The sequence below is a fragment of the Pseudopipra pipra genome, chromosome 14 (genome assembly GCF_036250125.1).
Source record: "Pseudopipra pipra isolate bDixPip1 chromosome 14, bDixPip1.hap1, whole genome shotgun sequence".
Taxonomy (NCBI): Eukaryota; Metazoa; Chordata; class Aves; order Passeriformes; family Pipridae; genus Pseudopipra; species Pseudopipra pipra.
In genome coordinates this window covers 4,901,678-4,916,865 of record NC_087562.1, presented here as the reverse complement: position 1 = coordinate 4,916,865, position 15,188 = coordinate 4,901,678, and the positions used below count along the sequence as shown (strand labels likewise).

At 42.1% G+C, this 15,188-nt stretch overlaps 1 protein-coding gene across 2 annotated transcripts in view; it reads right to left on the bottom strand.

Annotated features, from left to right (window-relative positions):
- CMIP (c-Maf inducing protein) overlaps positions 1 to 15,188 on the bottom strand; it is a 132,935-nt gene that overhangs the window by 21,939 nt on the left and 95,808 nt on the right. For both annotated transcript variants that reach the window (XM_064670942.1, XM_064670943.1), the window contains exons 4-10: positions 12,741 to 12,902; positions 11,568 to 11,609; positions 9,073 to 9,135; positions 7,592 to 7,672; positions 4,383 to 4,486; positions 3,714 to 3,818; positions 2,498 to 2,851 (exon numbers count right to left, since the gene is read on the bottom strand). In XM_064670942.1, coding sequence (XP_064527012.1) covers positions 2,498 to 2,851; positions 3,714 to 3,818; positions 4,383 to 4,486; positions 7,592 to 7,672; positions 9,073 to 9,135; positions 11,568 to 11,609; positions 12,741 to 12,902 — 911 coding nt within the window. The remainder of the gene's footprint in view (positions 1 to 2,497; positions 2,852 to 3,713; positions 3,819 to 4,382; positions 4,487 to 7,591; positions 7,673 to 9,072; positions 9,136 to 11,567; positions 11,610 to 12,740; positions 12,903 to 15,188) is intronic.

The window sequence follows — 15,188 nt, the reverse complement described above, 5'->3', positions numbered from 1 at the left end:
CTGCCTAAATGATCTACTGCCTGCTGCCCTAAGTTAATTATGTAAAAAAGATAGCATTGCTGGTGACTCTCTTGTTTTGATGATGATACTGAGTCAGACACCTAAAAGAACAATCAAACTCAATGCTAAGCAACTTATTTATGTTTGGCTTACCACTGTTATAAATAAGAACATTATTTTAGTGACTGCCTGCTGAGAGCTCACCTCCTGGATAGCAGTTGTTTTATAATTAATGTTTTCTTCCTACTGGCATGTTCTTCAACTCTTTGTTCATATTCTCAGATTCTCAAAGTACAGCAATAGTATTTTGTGCAGCAGAAAGCCTTTGTTCAAGAAAAGTTTGAGCATGAAAGGAATCAGCATCATAACAGCATGTACTTTTGTAATAACTACAAGCCCTTCTACAATGCTTTTCCATCACTGGTTTCAGCATTTAAAAAACAACATTAAAAATCTTTACTATATTTTACAGATAAGGAAAATGAGGCACTTATAAGTGACTTATCTAAAATCTCCTAAGCCAGTGGCAGAATCAGCAGAACTCAGTCCTGCACTAATGCAGGACTAAAACCAAGGGATGAACAGGAATGGAAGGGAACCCTAACCAGTGGAGCTACAATTTGTACAGCCATGGCTCTGCCTTGGAAGCTGTCCTGTGTTCTCACAGGTTGTGGACTCTGGCAGGTCAATCTGAGGAGAGCTGCACCAGCTTTGTACTGCTGCTGGGCCTTCTCATCCTGTGGGTTTCACCCTTCAGAACTCACATCATACAACCCAAGAAAGGCCCCAAAGCTGCTCCACACCTTCAATGCCCATAACAGGAACAGATTCCCATTTTCACTGCTGCTCTTGAACAGCTTGATTTTTAAAGAGACGCCAAACAAATGAAAAAAAATAGATTATTTTAAGGTATGGCGTGAAATAAGAGTTCTTTGCGTAGGAAATTACAGAGGGATTGAGACCTGGCATATCAAATGTTTAAAATGTGGAGAGGCTGTGAGGAAGAACATGCCCATTCGTGAAATTGTTTATAAGTGTGTGTCAGCTGCATGATGAAACCAAAACCGTCAATGCTTAGTGAGTCAGCATCCAAGCCAGCATCAGGACTGAGAGAGTTCAGTGTTTATGGAAAACAGAGACAGTCCAAGGGGATGAGAATAAATACACGACGTGCTCAATGAAGCACCTGGGTGGGTGAAGACTTAGTAGCCCTCAGATGAAGCAAACTCAGATGCTGTGCTTTTTAATGCACATTTTTAAAGGCAGAAGAGCCTAGGCCACAGGGAAAAAAATATAAAATCAGCCTTCACAGCAACTTCCTGCTCAAGAATCTAATGGGAACAGTACCTTGGATTCACCTGTCCTGTCTCCAGTTTTGAATGTGTGCTGAAGTATTTGCAAGCCAGATCTGCACTGAGTGAAAGAGCTGTGTTGCAAATTTGTACCATGCATTTTGAATAAAATGAAAATGTGGGACAAAACCTTCACAGAAACCTCCATCACAGCAGTCTGACTTAAATTAATTCCTTGAGAGCAAGCCTCCAGATTTGACTAAAGTGTAGCTGCATGCTCATGGTTTACAGTGGAGTCCAAATTTCAACCACCATATCTTGGATTCTAAAAAACTCAACTATTACTTCATTAAGCCTTACATTGTTTAAAAATAATTAGTGAAAAAATTTAACAGTTTGCCCAAAGACATACTGCAACTCAGTACCAGAACTGGCTGTCAAAGCTAATGATGTTGTTTTACTGTGCTTTTATTACAAGCTTCTATTCTGTAGTCCACCTTTTGTGTTATTGTATTTCATTTATTTACCCAGGAGCAAAACAAGCTTTTTCTGAAGAACATTTTCCTTTGTATTCCTTTTGAAGATATTCAGAGTATTTGCCTCTCAGGAAACCCTGGAGCCATCATTTTGTAAAGATTATTTGAGCACCTGTTCCTAACACAGGTTCACTGTACCAAAGCAACTGGTCAACAAATAGAGACTCCATTCTAATACAAGTAAATCTGAATTAATCATAAAACTTCAACAAACACGTGAAGGGAGAACACCTAAGTAAAGAACAATAACCTCACACAACTCCTGCTGCCTATCACTGCACAGGCACTGAGCCTAGAACAGACCTGCCTTTTCTAGCTCTGTCTCAGGCAATCCCAAGAGCCCTGGAGAAGACAAATGGATTTTTTTATTTATTTTTGGTGGGCAAGAACAAAAACAGAAACCACTGGCAGCAACATCCCGTCTTCTGTAAAATGCCTGAGGTTCACTGTACAAATAAGCTTTCCATTTTCATCTTCCTAATGCTATTTTTAGAACATATTGGCAGTGCCAGATGTCTCTTTCAAAGGCTGGACTCTCTCGAGCTGGAGTTAAGATTTATAACCATGTGCTTGCCCGCCACAGATGTTTGAAGACAACAGGCCTGTGGGAAAAGCCCCCCATTGTTAAGATGACACTGTTCAAAAAGCTGTTTGAAAATAGTTACTCACAGCATCTTGAGTATTTCAACATAGCAGCCCAGGATCCTGTCTGCCTGGGCACTCAGCTCGATGCTCATGGTGCTGCAGGTGGGGCTGACCATCAGGCAGTCGATGAGGTTGGGCTCGCTGTCGTTGCCCACGCTGGCTGTCATCTTCTGGTTCGCCGTGTTGTTGCGCTCCACTTCCACGTGGATCTCGTTTGCAGTGACAATAACTGGTTTGAGACGGGATTCAGTCAAGGTGGCCTCCTGAGAGACCAGGTCAGGACTTGTGTGCAGAAGGCGGAGGGGGAGATTAGGCTTTCGGTCGCACTGCTGCTGGCAGCCATTCCGAATTTCCTTCAGGCTTGGCGAATTGTCCCGACTGAATTTGAGAAATAAACAAATCATTTCAATAGACAGACATACCAGCAGAGAGCAGGAGAGGGAGTGCAACGCTGAGGAGCCAAGACTTTTTGCAATTTCCCACCGTATTTCACCCCAGCCCACCGGACGGCTTTCCCTTGTGTAATCGGATTACTGAAATCAATTAAAAACATTAAAAGGCTCCAATAGGACTGTTCTGCAGCCCCTATTCTACAAAGATTTGAGCTTTTCATTACTCTAATTGACATGCCAGTTTAGTATAAAGGTGAACTTTCCCATCCAAGTTGTGCAAAGCCGTAACAGAATCCATGCCCAAGTATGTATCTGGCTACAGTACATGCCCAGACATTTGTCTGCAGCCCTCACGTCTGGAATTTGTGCTGGACACTAAGCAGCCCCTGTCCGTGCTCTACCATGAGGAAAGTCAGATAGGCATAAACAAACAGGAAACATAGCAGAGGGGAACCCTCAGTGCCTACTGGAAACTGGCTCATGTGTCAAGAACTGCAGCGTCTATTTTACGGTAAGTCAGGAATTGAATTTTCCACAATAATGGAGGCGGCACTGTGAAACCAGCTCGGGTTCAAAGCTGTAGATATACAGGGATTTACACACAACCCCTTCTTCAAGGTCTCACCCTTCCCTTTGGTGAGTACCAGTGAATGAAGGCTCAACACCTTTCAGGTTTTCCAGCACCAAGTGTAACAAATATAACCACGTATCTACAAACACACAGATGTGACTGACCAGAACACCAGCAATGAGCAGGTGAGAACAAAGACACCCTCCCACAGACCCACACCCATCTTGTTTACTGATGCCTCGGGTTTGGAAGTGAGCAGCTGGGAATTCATACTGACCTGTTGATAAATTCTTCGTAACACGAATAAATGGCTGCTAAGCAGACAGCTACAAGATTTGGCAGGACTCTGGGATGTGGGCATTGTCCCGTTGGACCATGCATGCTGAAAAACAAAAACCAAGATGACATCACTGCCAGGAAGATTTCTGTGGGTAAAACCAGCCAGACAGAACGAGGTGTCAAACCTGGATAAGCATCCTTGGGGAATCTTTCAGAAGGGCCATAACAGAGAGATACTTTAACTCTGTAAATCCCTACCAATTGCCCTATTTATGATCAAGGCTAACCTGCAGCATGAGTTTGATGTGGTAGTCCTACAGACCCCCAAAAAGCACACACATAACTGAGCATTATGAGGTTGAATGTTAATGAAAATATCCTTGTAGAGGCTCTCAGTCTAAATATAAAGGAAGAATGTACACAAGGCAAAGTCTGCTTCCAGTGTGGAACTAGGCAGAAGCCCCAGGCATATTTGAGAATTCAGTTTTTTTCAAAAGAGCATTCAGCAACATTGGCTGGTGGACTCAATTTATTTGCTGTTTGCCAGTCCCAAAAAAGCACCAGCTACTCTTAACAGCCAGTAAGGGGACAAGCAGATGTGGGAGAAGCAACACACCAAGGCATGTACACAGGATTGGACATATGCCATAAATTAAATGCAACTAACCTGTGAATAAACTTCTTCACCACCTCCATTCCAGCATTCAGCTCGTTCAGAGACAGAATATACTCCTGAGTAAACAGCCGCAACCGAGGGCACTTCCCAAAATCCTGTCCAAAAAGGAGAGACCCGGTGAAGATGGTGAATGTATGTCCAAAATGTGGGTTTTCAAAAGAAGTCAACTCAAACCCAACTGAATTCACTTTGCTATTATGCTTCAAGAGGACAGTATTGCTGCATGCTGATGTAATGTTCTCCTCACTAATAGTTACATGCTTTCCAATCTCTTCTTTCCCCATACCCACTTTAAAAAAAAAAAAGATGTTTAATGAAACAAGAACAAAACCTCCCACCTGCACTTACGTTTCTTTTGTACATTTCACTTTATACCTTCATTTTGAACATTTTTTGCTGTTGGTTTGCATTTTTGCTTCCACTTATCACTGCAGATTTTTGAAAGTAAAACTCAAAAATAATATTGTACTTCTATGTTTGGCATCATATGTACCCTGGTTTTAGAGAAAATCTTTTGGGCATGCAATCAATAAGCAGTCAAATGTAAAACCAGAGGTCAGTTTTTTCTCCAGGGATTTTACTCCAGCTACAATGTGAATTTGACAGGTGAGCTCAACAGTCACTTTCTTTAAATCCTGCAGTCAGAAAGGCACCTGCAAACCGAAATCCTGCATCTCCTCACATCACCTGCTATTTTTAGATGTGAAAGGAGTAAGTTCTGCTGTCTGGTGAGTGTTATTCCACAGCACATTTCTTCACATTTGCACAGGTGTAACCTTATTACACAGGTGTTGCAGAACTGAATTTCCAAGGGGTGAACAAGGTCCTCTGAGGACAAACAAGCACCCCCAGTTATCCCTCCAGCGCTGCCTGTGGACAAACTTCATGGCAACCTAAAGAAATGCCACAGTGGTAAAGAACTGGTGGTGGTCTGCAAAAGGGATGATACATTCCCAGAGCACTGAAACCTTCTGCTAACTCATTTTGGTTTCAGGCACTTCTATAGCATAACCTGTATTAACATCTCCTAAGTTTTACAGCTAGAGAAAATTACCCAAAATGTGAAAATGAGCCTAGGCTGAACAATGTCTCCTTCAACCTTAAGTGTTACTCTGCTAGTACTGAATGTCTACCTGGTCAGTTCACCCAGCAAAGGGACTGTGGGCGATTCCACATTTGGTATTACAACTAAAATTATTAAACTTCCAACAGCTCCTTCTGGCAGGAGCAAATTGACTTGGTCCAAGGGCATGAGACCATGTGTGCCTCACACAACATTTGAATAATTCCATGAACACGCCTTGCAAAAGAGCTCCTGCAGCTGCAATTTGCCTATGAAATTTTTCAGCCCATGTGGGTGTCTTAACTGAAGCTAGAATGCACGTCCAAGGGGTCATGAAAAGGATGTCATTGCTGATCCCTGTAAAATAAAATATCTCTCTAAATATAATATCAGCATATCAAGTACAGAACAATACACACTGTTGATATTGTTTGCTAAAAAAAAAAAAAAGTGCTTATATTCAAACATTTGGGCTGAGCCTACAAACAGCTGAAATCCAAAGGTTTAGGAGGTTGCTGAGCACTCCCCAAACAACTCAACACACAACAGCCTCCAGTCCTGCACGTAATCTGCAGTATCAGCAAGACAAAAAGCCATCCTTGTTCTTTTGAGATCTCAAAATCATAGACAAATGAGACACCCCTTCCCCATTTTATAGGTAGAAAACTGTGGAATGAAACTTGTCGGGAATTTTCAAAGGCCACAGAACAAAGGTGGAGAGATCCGGCTCAACTCTAAGGACGCTGAGCTGCACAGATGGTGAAGTTTCCTGCCAACAATACTGTCCCCCTAAAATGTAACTTCAGTTACGTGCACACACACACACACACATATTCTCTAAAGGACTGTTCAGTACAGAAGTCCCTGGAGAGTGGTAAAGTGCCCAAATCCACTCCAATTAATACATGACACCATAAATTCCCTGACTACACGCTGCGGTACAGACATGTTGATTTTCAATCTGCAAATGTTAAGTATGGTAAATATACCCAATTCTCTGAAGCTAACCAAATACAAGCATTACACTGTGCATTTAGATTTTATTTGAGACCCCTCAAGAGCTCTGGATGCTTTAAAAACATCAGTCTGGAATCCAAGAATAACATTTACAGAATATTTCATTGAACGGTACAGAATATTCAAAAATGTTTACATGTCTGCAGAGTGCAGGCACAGAGCCAGGAATACGACCTTTTTGCCATCTTGGGCTTTCTACCTAGCTCTGTAAACTCGGGGAGTTAAATAATAAGATTGTAAAAATAAGAAATATGAACTGTTTTCTACTGGGTTTATGCTGCACACAGCACGACAGCAGATGGTCTCTAAAATTACATCAGCTAGTGAAAAGAAGTTGATTATGTAGTTACAGAGGTTCATCCTTGAGATCACTGCCAAGTCAACTGTCTTAAATATTTTATTTTACTTATTTGTTTAGTCTTTGCCACAGCATTGTGAAGTAAGACTTCTTTATGCAACTTAAAAATCATGGCAGGAAATTTAATATGCCACAAAGGCTGGAGAGCTGGTAAATAACCCAGAACTCTCTTAGGGAAGGAATACAGATCATGTAAGAATATCTTCAGAGTTTGTGGAGGGGGAGGGAAAATCTGCTCCACAGGGCAGGACAATCTTCTGGCATTTATTTCAAATACTAACAAGGAATTGATTGGCAATGAAAAGAGAAAAGCCTGGGTGAGAACAGTTATAAAATGAGTACATGAATCCTGCAATGAAAAGGAAGAATAACAGCAGAAAAGCATAAAGAAATTCAGGAAATCTAGGTAAGAACTCACTGGACATGAGCCTAAAGAAAAATGGAAATCCAGAGAGCTGGGGGTGTCTTAAAAAAAAATATTGAGAGCCCTAGCTCAAAATCAACAAAGTCCCTGTTCTGATTTTGTTATTTTTTTGATTTTAAACTATTTTAACTGCAAGAATGGCATGTGGGGAGTAAACAAGGCACCAAGAGCCAGGTGGGAGAGAGCTGGAGCTTCATATGCTGTCACTGCTGCCAAAAGAAGGGCCCCTGAAAACAATACTTCGCTTAGATGGTCTGGAAAATCCCACTGAATACAAAGTAACACACAATTACATGCAGCATTCACAGTCTGGGGGGGCAGGTCTCTGGTGCACTCACCATGTTGTGTTTGAGAATCCTCTGTACCACTGGTGTGAACACTTCGATCACGACCATGGACCGCGGGCGCTCTCGGCAGTGCTGGAACGAGCAACAGGTCACTTTGTGAGCTGCAGAAATTATGAAGGTGGGTCTCCCCTGGCTTCACACCCCATGCATGGACTACCCCAAGATTAACAAGATTCAAGGGCTAAATTAACCTTTCCTGGGTTACACTGCTCTCTCCTATGAATTTGTTGGCATCTAATAGACTACACAGGTTCAAGAGCTCCCATTCTTCCCAAAACTCACTGGAATGTAGCATTTTGGGTACTCATATCCCTTTTGTCAAATTTGGTTGAAGCTTGCCAACAGTTTTGAAATGGGTTGGGAGGCAGGAAGATATGTACACACAGGCAGTGTAATGGCACAAACCTCCTTTCCTTGGGATCCGGGCTAAAAACCTCTGGTGGATCTTGGAGGGTACTAACAACCCACTCTCCCATCACAGGATAAAATATACAATCAAATGTATCAGTCAGGGTAATTTGGGTTGGGAAGGACCTTTGAAAGTCATCTTGTCTAACCCCTTGCTCAAGGCAGGGTCAATTTTGAAGATAAATTTGCCCTCTCATTAGTCTTGTCCACTTCAGTTCTGAAAAGTCCATAACCTGTTTCCATTCCTGCAACTCTACACAGCCCATCCCACACATTTACAGACAATCAGGCGCCCATCCCTGATAGAGACCAAAGACAAAAAAAGACCCAAACCAGGAATAAAAATGCCCTGAGTCCAAGGCTGGAGAAGACCCTACAAGTGGCTTATAAAAATGCAACAGTCAGAGCAGTTTCTGAAACTTGACTTAATTTCTGTAGGAAGAAGCAGCTGATGAGTAACTCTGGATGGGAATTACAAGCAGCATCCAGAATGTTTGATAGATGTATACACAGTCATCAGCAAGCAAATTTAAGCAGACTTGAAACTGAAACACTAACAGGCCTAGAGGAAAAGTAGTACTTTCAAATCCACAAGGTCTGCAACCCAAAGTACCCAGAAGTTTATGGAAAAGATGCAAAACGCAGCACAAGCATGGATTTACCAGAGAAGAGGATAGGTCCTTATTAAGTCCCAGTGACATAATACCATTAGGGCTGAGTTAGACATCACATTACCACCTCATCTGAACACAGATCCAATGATCTCTGCATTAGCCAAACAGAACATGCAGTAGGACACCTCCTGTACCCAGACTGAGGTGTGGGAGTCTGAAACCGTTAACTCTCACACAGTATCAGGACAAAACAGACTGATGTACTAAGGCACACGGTTCTATTTATCATAATGGTGCTGTTAACTATTCCACTATCACTGGATGCTGACCAAAAAACTGAGATCAATTCGGGCAGGAGGTAAGGAGTTAAAGAAAAAAAACAACCACCCCCTCAAAGAACTACGCTCATCTACAACTGTGAGATTTCAGAAAGCAAAACTGTTCTGATACCTTGCAGAAGAATTCACAGAGGTCAGGAGGAGGATGGTTGTTTTCCAGCAAAGGTGCAATTGCCTTTAAAAGGAAAAAGAGAGAAAAATTCAATTAAAGGACTGCAACTGCATATTGCAAACAACTATTTTTCAGGGTGAGGGTGGGAACTCACTTTTAGAAAAGGACAAAAAGCATAACCAAAGAAATTAGAGGTGGGCTATGTGTTTATTTTACAAGTAAACTCAAGAACACCTCTGCCATGAGTTCTCTGGAAAACTCTTCCTTTAACTGCACCAGTGTAAATACATAAACCACAGCAAAGGAGAGAGATTTTTATAATAGTTTCAATAAAAACAGGAGCAGACTAATTGTTCTAGGATGTAATAAGGCAAGGATGAATCTGGCTCACTACTTCAGTTAGAACACTTCCCTAAAAGAAAAAAATGAAAACCACCAGACACACACACGTATCTTTTATGGAAGACTTTGAGTTCTTTTTTATGAGAAATAGCCCACTAAAAGTGACCTAGCCCTGTTCTCACCTGGGAGGACCCTATTCATCCAAATCAAGCATTTAACTTTGTGAAAGCTGAGATCACTATTCCTCCTTTGTTGCTACGCAAACCAGTGTGCTTATGCTGGGTAAATACATTAGAGGTCATACCTGCCACTGAGGGTGTAATGAATTTATGTTGCTGTTACTTCCTTTGTAAATCAGAAAATGGTACTAGAATAATACGCTGTCTCTATGTGATGGTGCCTTTGGGTTTTTCCAGTCTTCAGCTAAAGGGATTCCCAGTACCCACTGAAAAGTAAGGCACTAAATACAGCAGCCAGGACATTTTGTATTAAGCAACTGAACACCAGATATTTTATCTGGATGGCATCTGGAGTTTTACTGCTTTGGTTTTTGCTCTCCCTCTCATCTCCTTAAGGGTTTCAGCCCTGTGAGTCTGCTTGCAATGGCTGTGTTTCACAACAGCCACTCTCACACACACAAGTCAAGATTAGTGGGAATTTCAACAACGAAACCCAACACATCTGCAAAGTTCAGTTTTGGTTATGCACAAGAACTTTGAACTTTCTGTTTGTTATCATGCGCCATCCTCCTGCAACTGTTCAATTCCTCTCTGGTGGTGGCCCAGCAATGGTGGGCTGATGGAGAACACAACACCAGTCCAGTCAGAGTGGAATATCCTCGCTCCCCATCCAACACCTGAGCTCGAGATCTTCCCTGAATCCATCTTTTGGAGTGTTTGCTATGGGACCTGCCAAACCACAACAGAGATGCTCAAGCAAGTCATGGCTCTGTCTGTACATACAGTGTGGAAGAGCAACACCCTGAAAGCACCTTTTCCTGTATTTTCCTTATGAGTGCTGTGGTCAAGAGCAGCTATGGCAACATGTGCCTCCCTGTCCTGAGCAGGAAGGGATTGGCTGGAATATTGATCTGTTCCAGCACCATCTAGAGAAGGCAAGCTGGCTCCATCTGCACAGCAAATCACTGTGTACTTTTCACATAAATACACAGTATTAGCAATACTTTCCAAGAATAGCCTGGTTATCTGTGTAATGGCAGTGAGCTCTGAATGCCCAGGAACTGCCACCTCCTTAATAGCTCAGGGACAACCTACAAAGAAAAGCAAATGCAAACTTCAGACACCTATCTCAGTGACTGATTCCATCTAAAATGGTATCTTAGGCAGCAGATAAAGAGAACTCACACCTACTGGCAGCTACCTGCCACCTTGTCATTTCGCAGAAAGAGCCATGGAGATGTGATACAATCAGGTGGTGGTGAGGCTCTAGATTAGATTACTGGGAAAATCTCCTGGAAACTGCCAGAGAATGAAATTAAATTACAGTGATGGGGAACCAAGTTCCATCTTGGATAAATTGTTGAGATTTTGTATTTTGTTTCACAAGGAACAGAGCTGCTATTTGATTCACTTATTTCTATGTCTAAATAAACATGACCTACAGAAAAGAAAAATTTCGAAGAGGCTATTTTTACAAATCAAGTAAGCAGGGGGTTAAACTGTAGTGACACATATCCACACTTACAACAACAATCACTTGCTCACATACTATCAGCAATGGAGACATTCTGTATATGGTAGCATCAGCCCCTCAGGAAACTACTAAGCCTCAGGGTTTTATAGGGCACATCTGCAAATGATGGGTTTTGACTATATAAAGTACATATATAGCTATGAACATTGCTCTGTGTAGCCTAGTAAGGGGGCCATTTGGGGAGACTATTAACACTCACATGCTGTGCTCTTTCATATAAACTGATGAGAAAGCTTTATTGTGACTCCTCTATGAAACAAGAGGAATTACAAAGCCACACAAAAAAGAGACAAATGGTTTTGATTGCTGCCCAAGTTTACCAGCATTGGTGGAAATGCTTTCATTGGGGCAGAGACTTCACTGGGGCAGAGACAAGCACTAAGAGAAGTGTCATGAAACAATACAGATTTATCCTCAGATTTCAACAGAAGGATACTCACCACAATAATGCTCTCCTGGTCTTGAGTGGTTAAGTTGTTGTTCTAGAAGAGTTGAATAGAAAACAGTGAATGAGAAAAGAGTACTCTGAGTTGGCACATCAGCACACACAGTTCTCAGCTACCATGGACACAAACAGAAAGGTTCAAGACTGAAATAGCTTATTTTCTGAATAAAAATCATCGAATTAAAATCACTCTCCTAAAGAAGGTGGTAAACTGTCTGCCATGAGCAGTGGTCCAAGCTTCCATTTGTCCCTCAGCCCACTGAGATTCAAGTCACCCCAGCCACCAAAGCTGAGCATACAATCACCAGGATGCCCGAGGAGGTCTCAATCATCCAGAAAACTAAAGCTAGTGATACATTTCTTTAAAATGTTTTAAGGCAAGTTGTATGTTTCTATAAAAATTAATAAAAGGATTGTTGTGGTGTTGGTTACCACTTGTGGGTAATAAACTAACCGCTGCAGTTTTCCTGAAATCCCTTCTTTAAACATGGTACCAGTAAAAGCCAATAAATTGACTGGAAGTCACCTATGCAAAAGAGTTTGCTTTGGGCTTTTTCAGCAGCATAATCCATCCAGAAATTACCAAGTTCTGAGTTGCTAAGACTTTTGACTACTGTAAGAAAAACAGATAGCAACTTTTTTTGCTTATATCAAATTTTTGTAAATCAAAACTAAGACATGAAAAACTTTTTTGGCTTTACATTTCCTGTTAATGAAAACTTAGATATTTGAAACAGAACTAGTAATAATAAAATAGCTACATAATTAATTTATTGCTCTGTATATAAGAATTACTGGTCATGGAAGCAAAGCCAATGGAATAGAAGTCAAGGGGAGTTTTACCACTGACTTGAAATTAGACAAGAATCACACCCATAATAAATTCACCATAAATATTAAACCAAGCAATTAAACAAACAAAAAACCCCAAACCAACAAACTCAAGAGAAATGTGGTTTGTTTTGTTTTTAGGAATCTACCTAACAGCATGGGTCAAATTTCCCTTCTCCCCAGCAAGTGCAAATTCCACTCAAGTCAGCAGAAGCCACAAGTAGACTCACAGGCAGAACTTTGACAGCCCAAGTTAAAATAAAACCCACTCACAAGCTTTTAACTGTCTCTCATCTACACGTGACAGTGTCTTGCAGGAGCCCTGCTGAGGTCATACCTCTGAGAGCAGTTTGGAGACAATCTCCAGAGGTGCTTGGTGGATGGAGTCGTCCTGCAGCGGGGACGTCAGCGCCATGTCCACCAGCGTCCGGATCTCCTTCAGCACCACCTCCCAGCGGCTGGGGTTACTGAGCACCTTCTTGTACTTGTAAATCTTCTTCTGCAAGAAACAGGAAAGGGTTTCCTATAATGCAACTGCCAAGTGGGCTGCTCTGGATTTTAAGTTTTGCCTTTTCTGGTTGCTGAGAGGCTGTACTTAAAACTTTAAAATGGACAAGAAAACCTTGTGTGTCTGAACCGATTTCTTCTGTGGAAGCAATGGAAACCATGATTCTTTTTATTTTTAAAATATTTTTTTTAACTCCAGAGCATCTTTATTTTCACCATCTCCTCTTGCAAACACTTTATTCCTTGGGCTAATAACAGATACCTGTTATTGCATTGTTTCTAAAGCTGTAGGTTCTTTTAAAGGGAGTCATTAAGAAAGGGGGAGAGAGAGAGGCCATCAAAACATCACTGCAGAGATACTTTATTCCACATTGCTAATTGGTGAATTTACAGTCAAAATTTAATAAAATCAATTTTATCAAAGCGCAAATTTCCAGCAGACCCACAGGTTTTCTTTTCTGTCTTGAAGTACCCTGAAAAGTCATGCTGTCACCCTCCAGGTTGAACAGACACCAACTTGTGAAGTCTCCAAATCTCCCATGCAAGACCATTTCCACTCTCAAGAACAGCATTCCTGACTGTGTAACTCCACCTGCCCCAGTCCTCTGCCTGCCCCTCCACTATTGTTGGCCACGCCCAAGCTGTTTCACCGACTGCCCCATGCACAGACCAGCTGGATAAGCAAAGGGCAACTCTTATTCCTCAGCAGCAATGCTGCCACAAACAACTGGAACAGAGGCTGCTTTGTATTATAAATGGTATCCTCTAGAGAAAACCCACCCTCCCAAATTCCCAGAGGTGGCTTGATGGTACTCCAGAAGTGCAGGAAAACAATGATGAGTGTTAAAATGGTACTCCTGAAAAAAAAAAAGGAAGAGCTCACTAGAACCAGGAGGGGCTTGCCAAGGTGGGCAGTGTGGAGGGCAGTGCTGGAGGCTCCTCATGGCCCCTGTGCAGGAAAGGAGCTCTGCACTGACAGACCCCACTTGTGTTTCATTCACATGCCCTTCTACTCCTCTCTGTGTGTGAGCCTGGTGCTCTGTTCAAAGGGATGTCAAGAAGTTTGGACACATCCTCAGGTTTATTTACAGCACAGGCTGGGCACTTCTCTGTTTACGTGAAAACATCGGTGTTTTGCACTAAAAATGGATCTTAACATTCCTCAGCAGCATTTCCGGGAAAATCACAAGAACTGCCCATGTTGTGTGTGCAGCTTGCAGGTTCAGCTGCACATTTTGGGCTATACATTGATGCAATAAAGCAGAGGACTTTGCAAAGGGTCGGTCTGCTTTGTTTTGTTCTGGAGCTTTGTGGCTCCAGGGCATTTCCCCCTGCACTCGCCCAGGGCAGCCCCAGCAGGAACCATCTGACCAGGGCTGGCTCTCTGCTTATCAGCCACTTCCTTCCCCCCGTGGAGCAGATCTAATGCTCAACAGCAAACAGTCACCTCTGTACCCTATCCAAAACAAGAGAGAAGAGAACAATGCAAAAAAATACAGACTTCAGATGCCTTGGGTTTGTCAATGTTTTTAAGAGGGGGGAGAGGAGGGCAGCACTGGGCTGACATGTAAAGGCTGATAAAGCAATCCAATTATCTTTTTAATTAAATTCATGCAAGTACAAAAGCACATTGGCAGTGTAGTTCACACTTCCAGTGCATTTTAAGCCACTGAAAAGCTAAAGGAAAATAAAAACGTGCTGCAGACATTATCAAATGTGTCTGGGATTTTGGAACAGAGAAAAAAAATCTTTGTTCTTCTGATCTCCTTGGGGCAGAGACGGCCCAGCAGTAATTTAAAGCTACCAGCACTACTTCTACCATCATCAGAGATTTCTTGGACTCTTTAGGAAACTTGAATCATAGAATTTAATTTCTCTTACTCAGGTAGTGCCTTTAATTAGTCTTTTTGTTAGATCCACTCCAACACTAAATAAAATCTAAACTTCTAAGACAACCAGACAGCTTTTTAACTTGAAGCAAGTCCTTTCAGACTAATTGAGGACACTAAACCAAGCTGGCTCAACAGATACAATTTCCATGCTGAAATTTATTCCTTGGTCCTGTACTGTGAAGAAATCCAATTCAAAGCAGAATTGAAAGCTGACAAGGAGTGGATATGGGGGGGGGGGGGGGGGATAAGAGCTTGACCACTGGGTTATTGCCTCCTTGTCTGGCCTGGACTGACCCTTTACTTGGGTGAGTTACAACTCAATTTCAGAGCAGCTCCTTCAGCCTCAGGGGCAGCTGCTGGAGGAAACTCTTGCCCAACAGGACGCT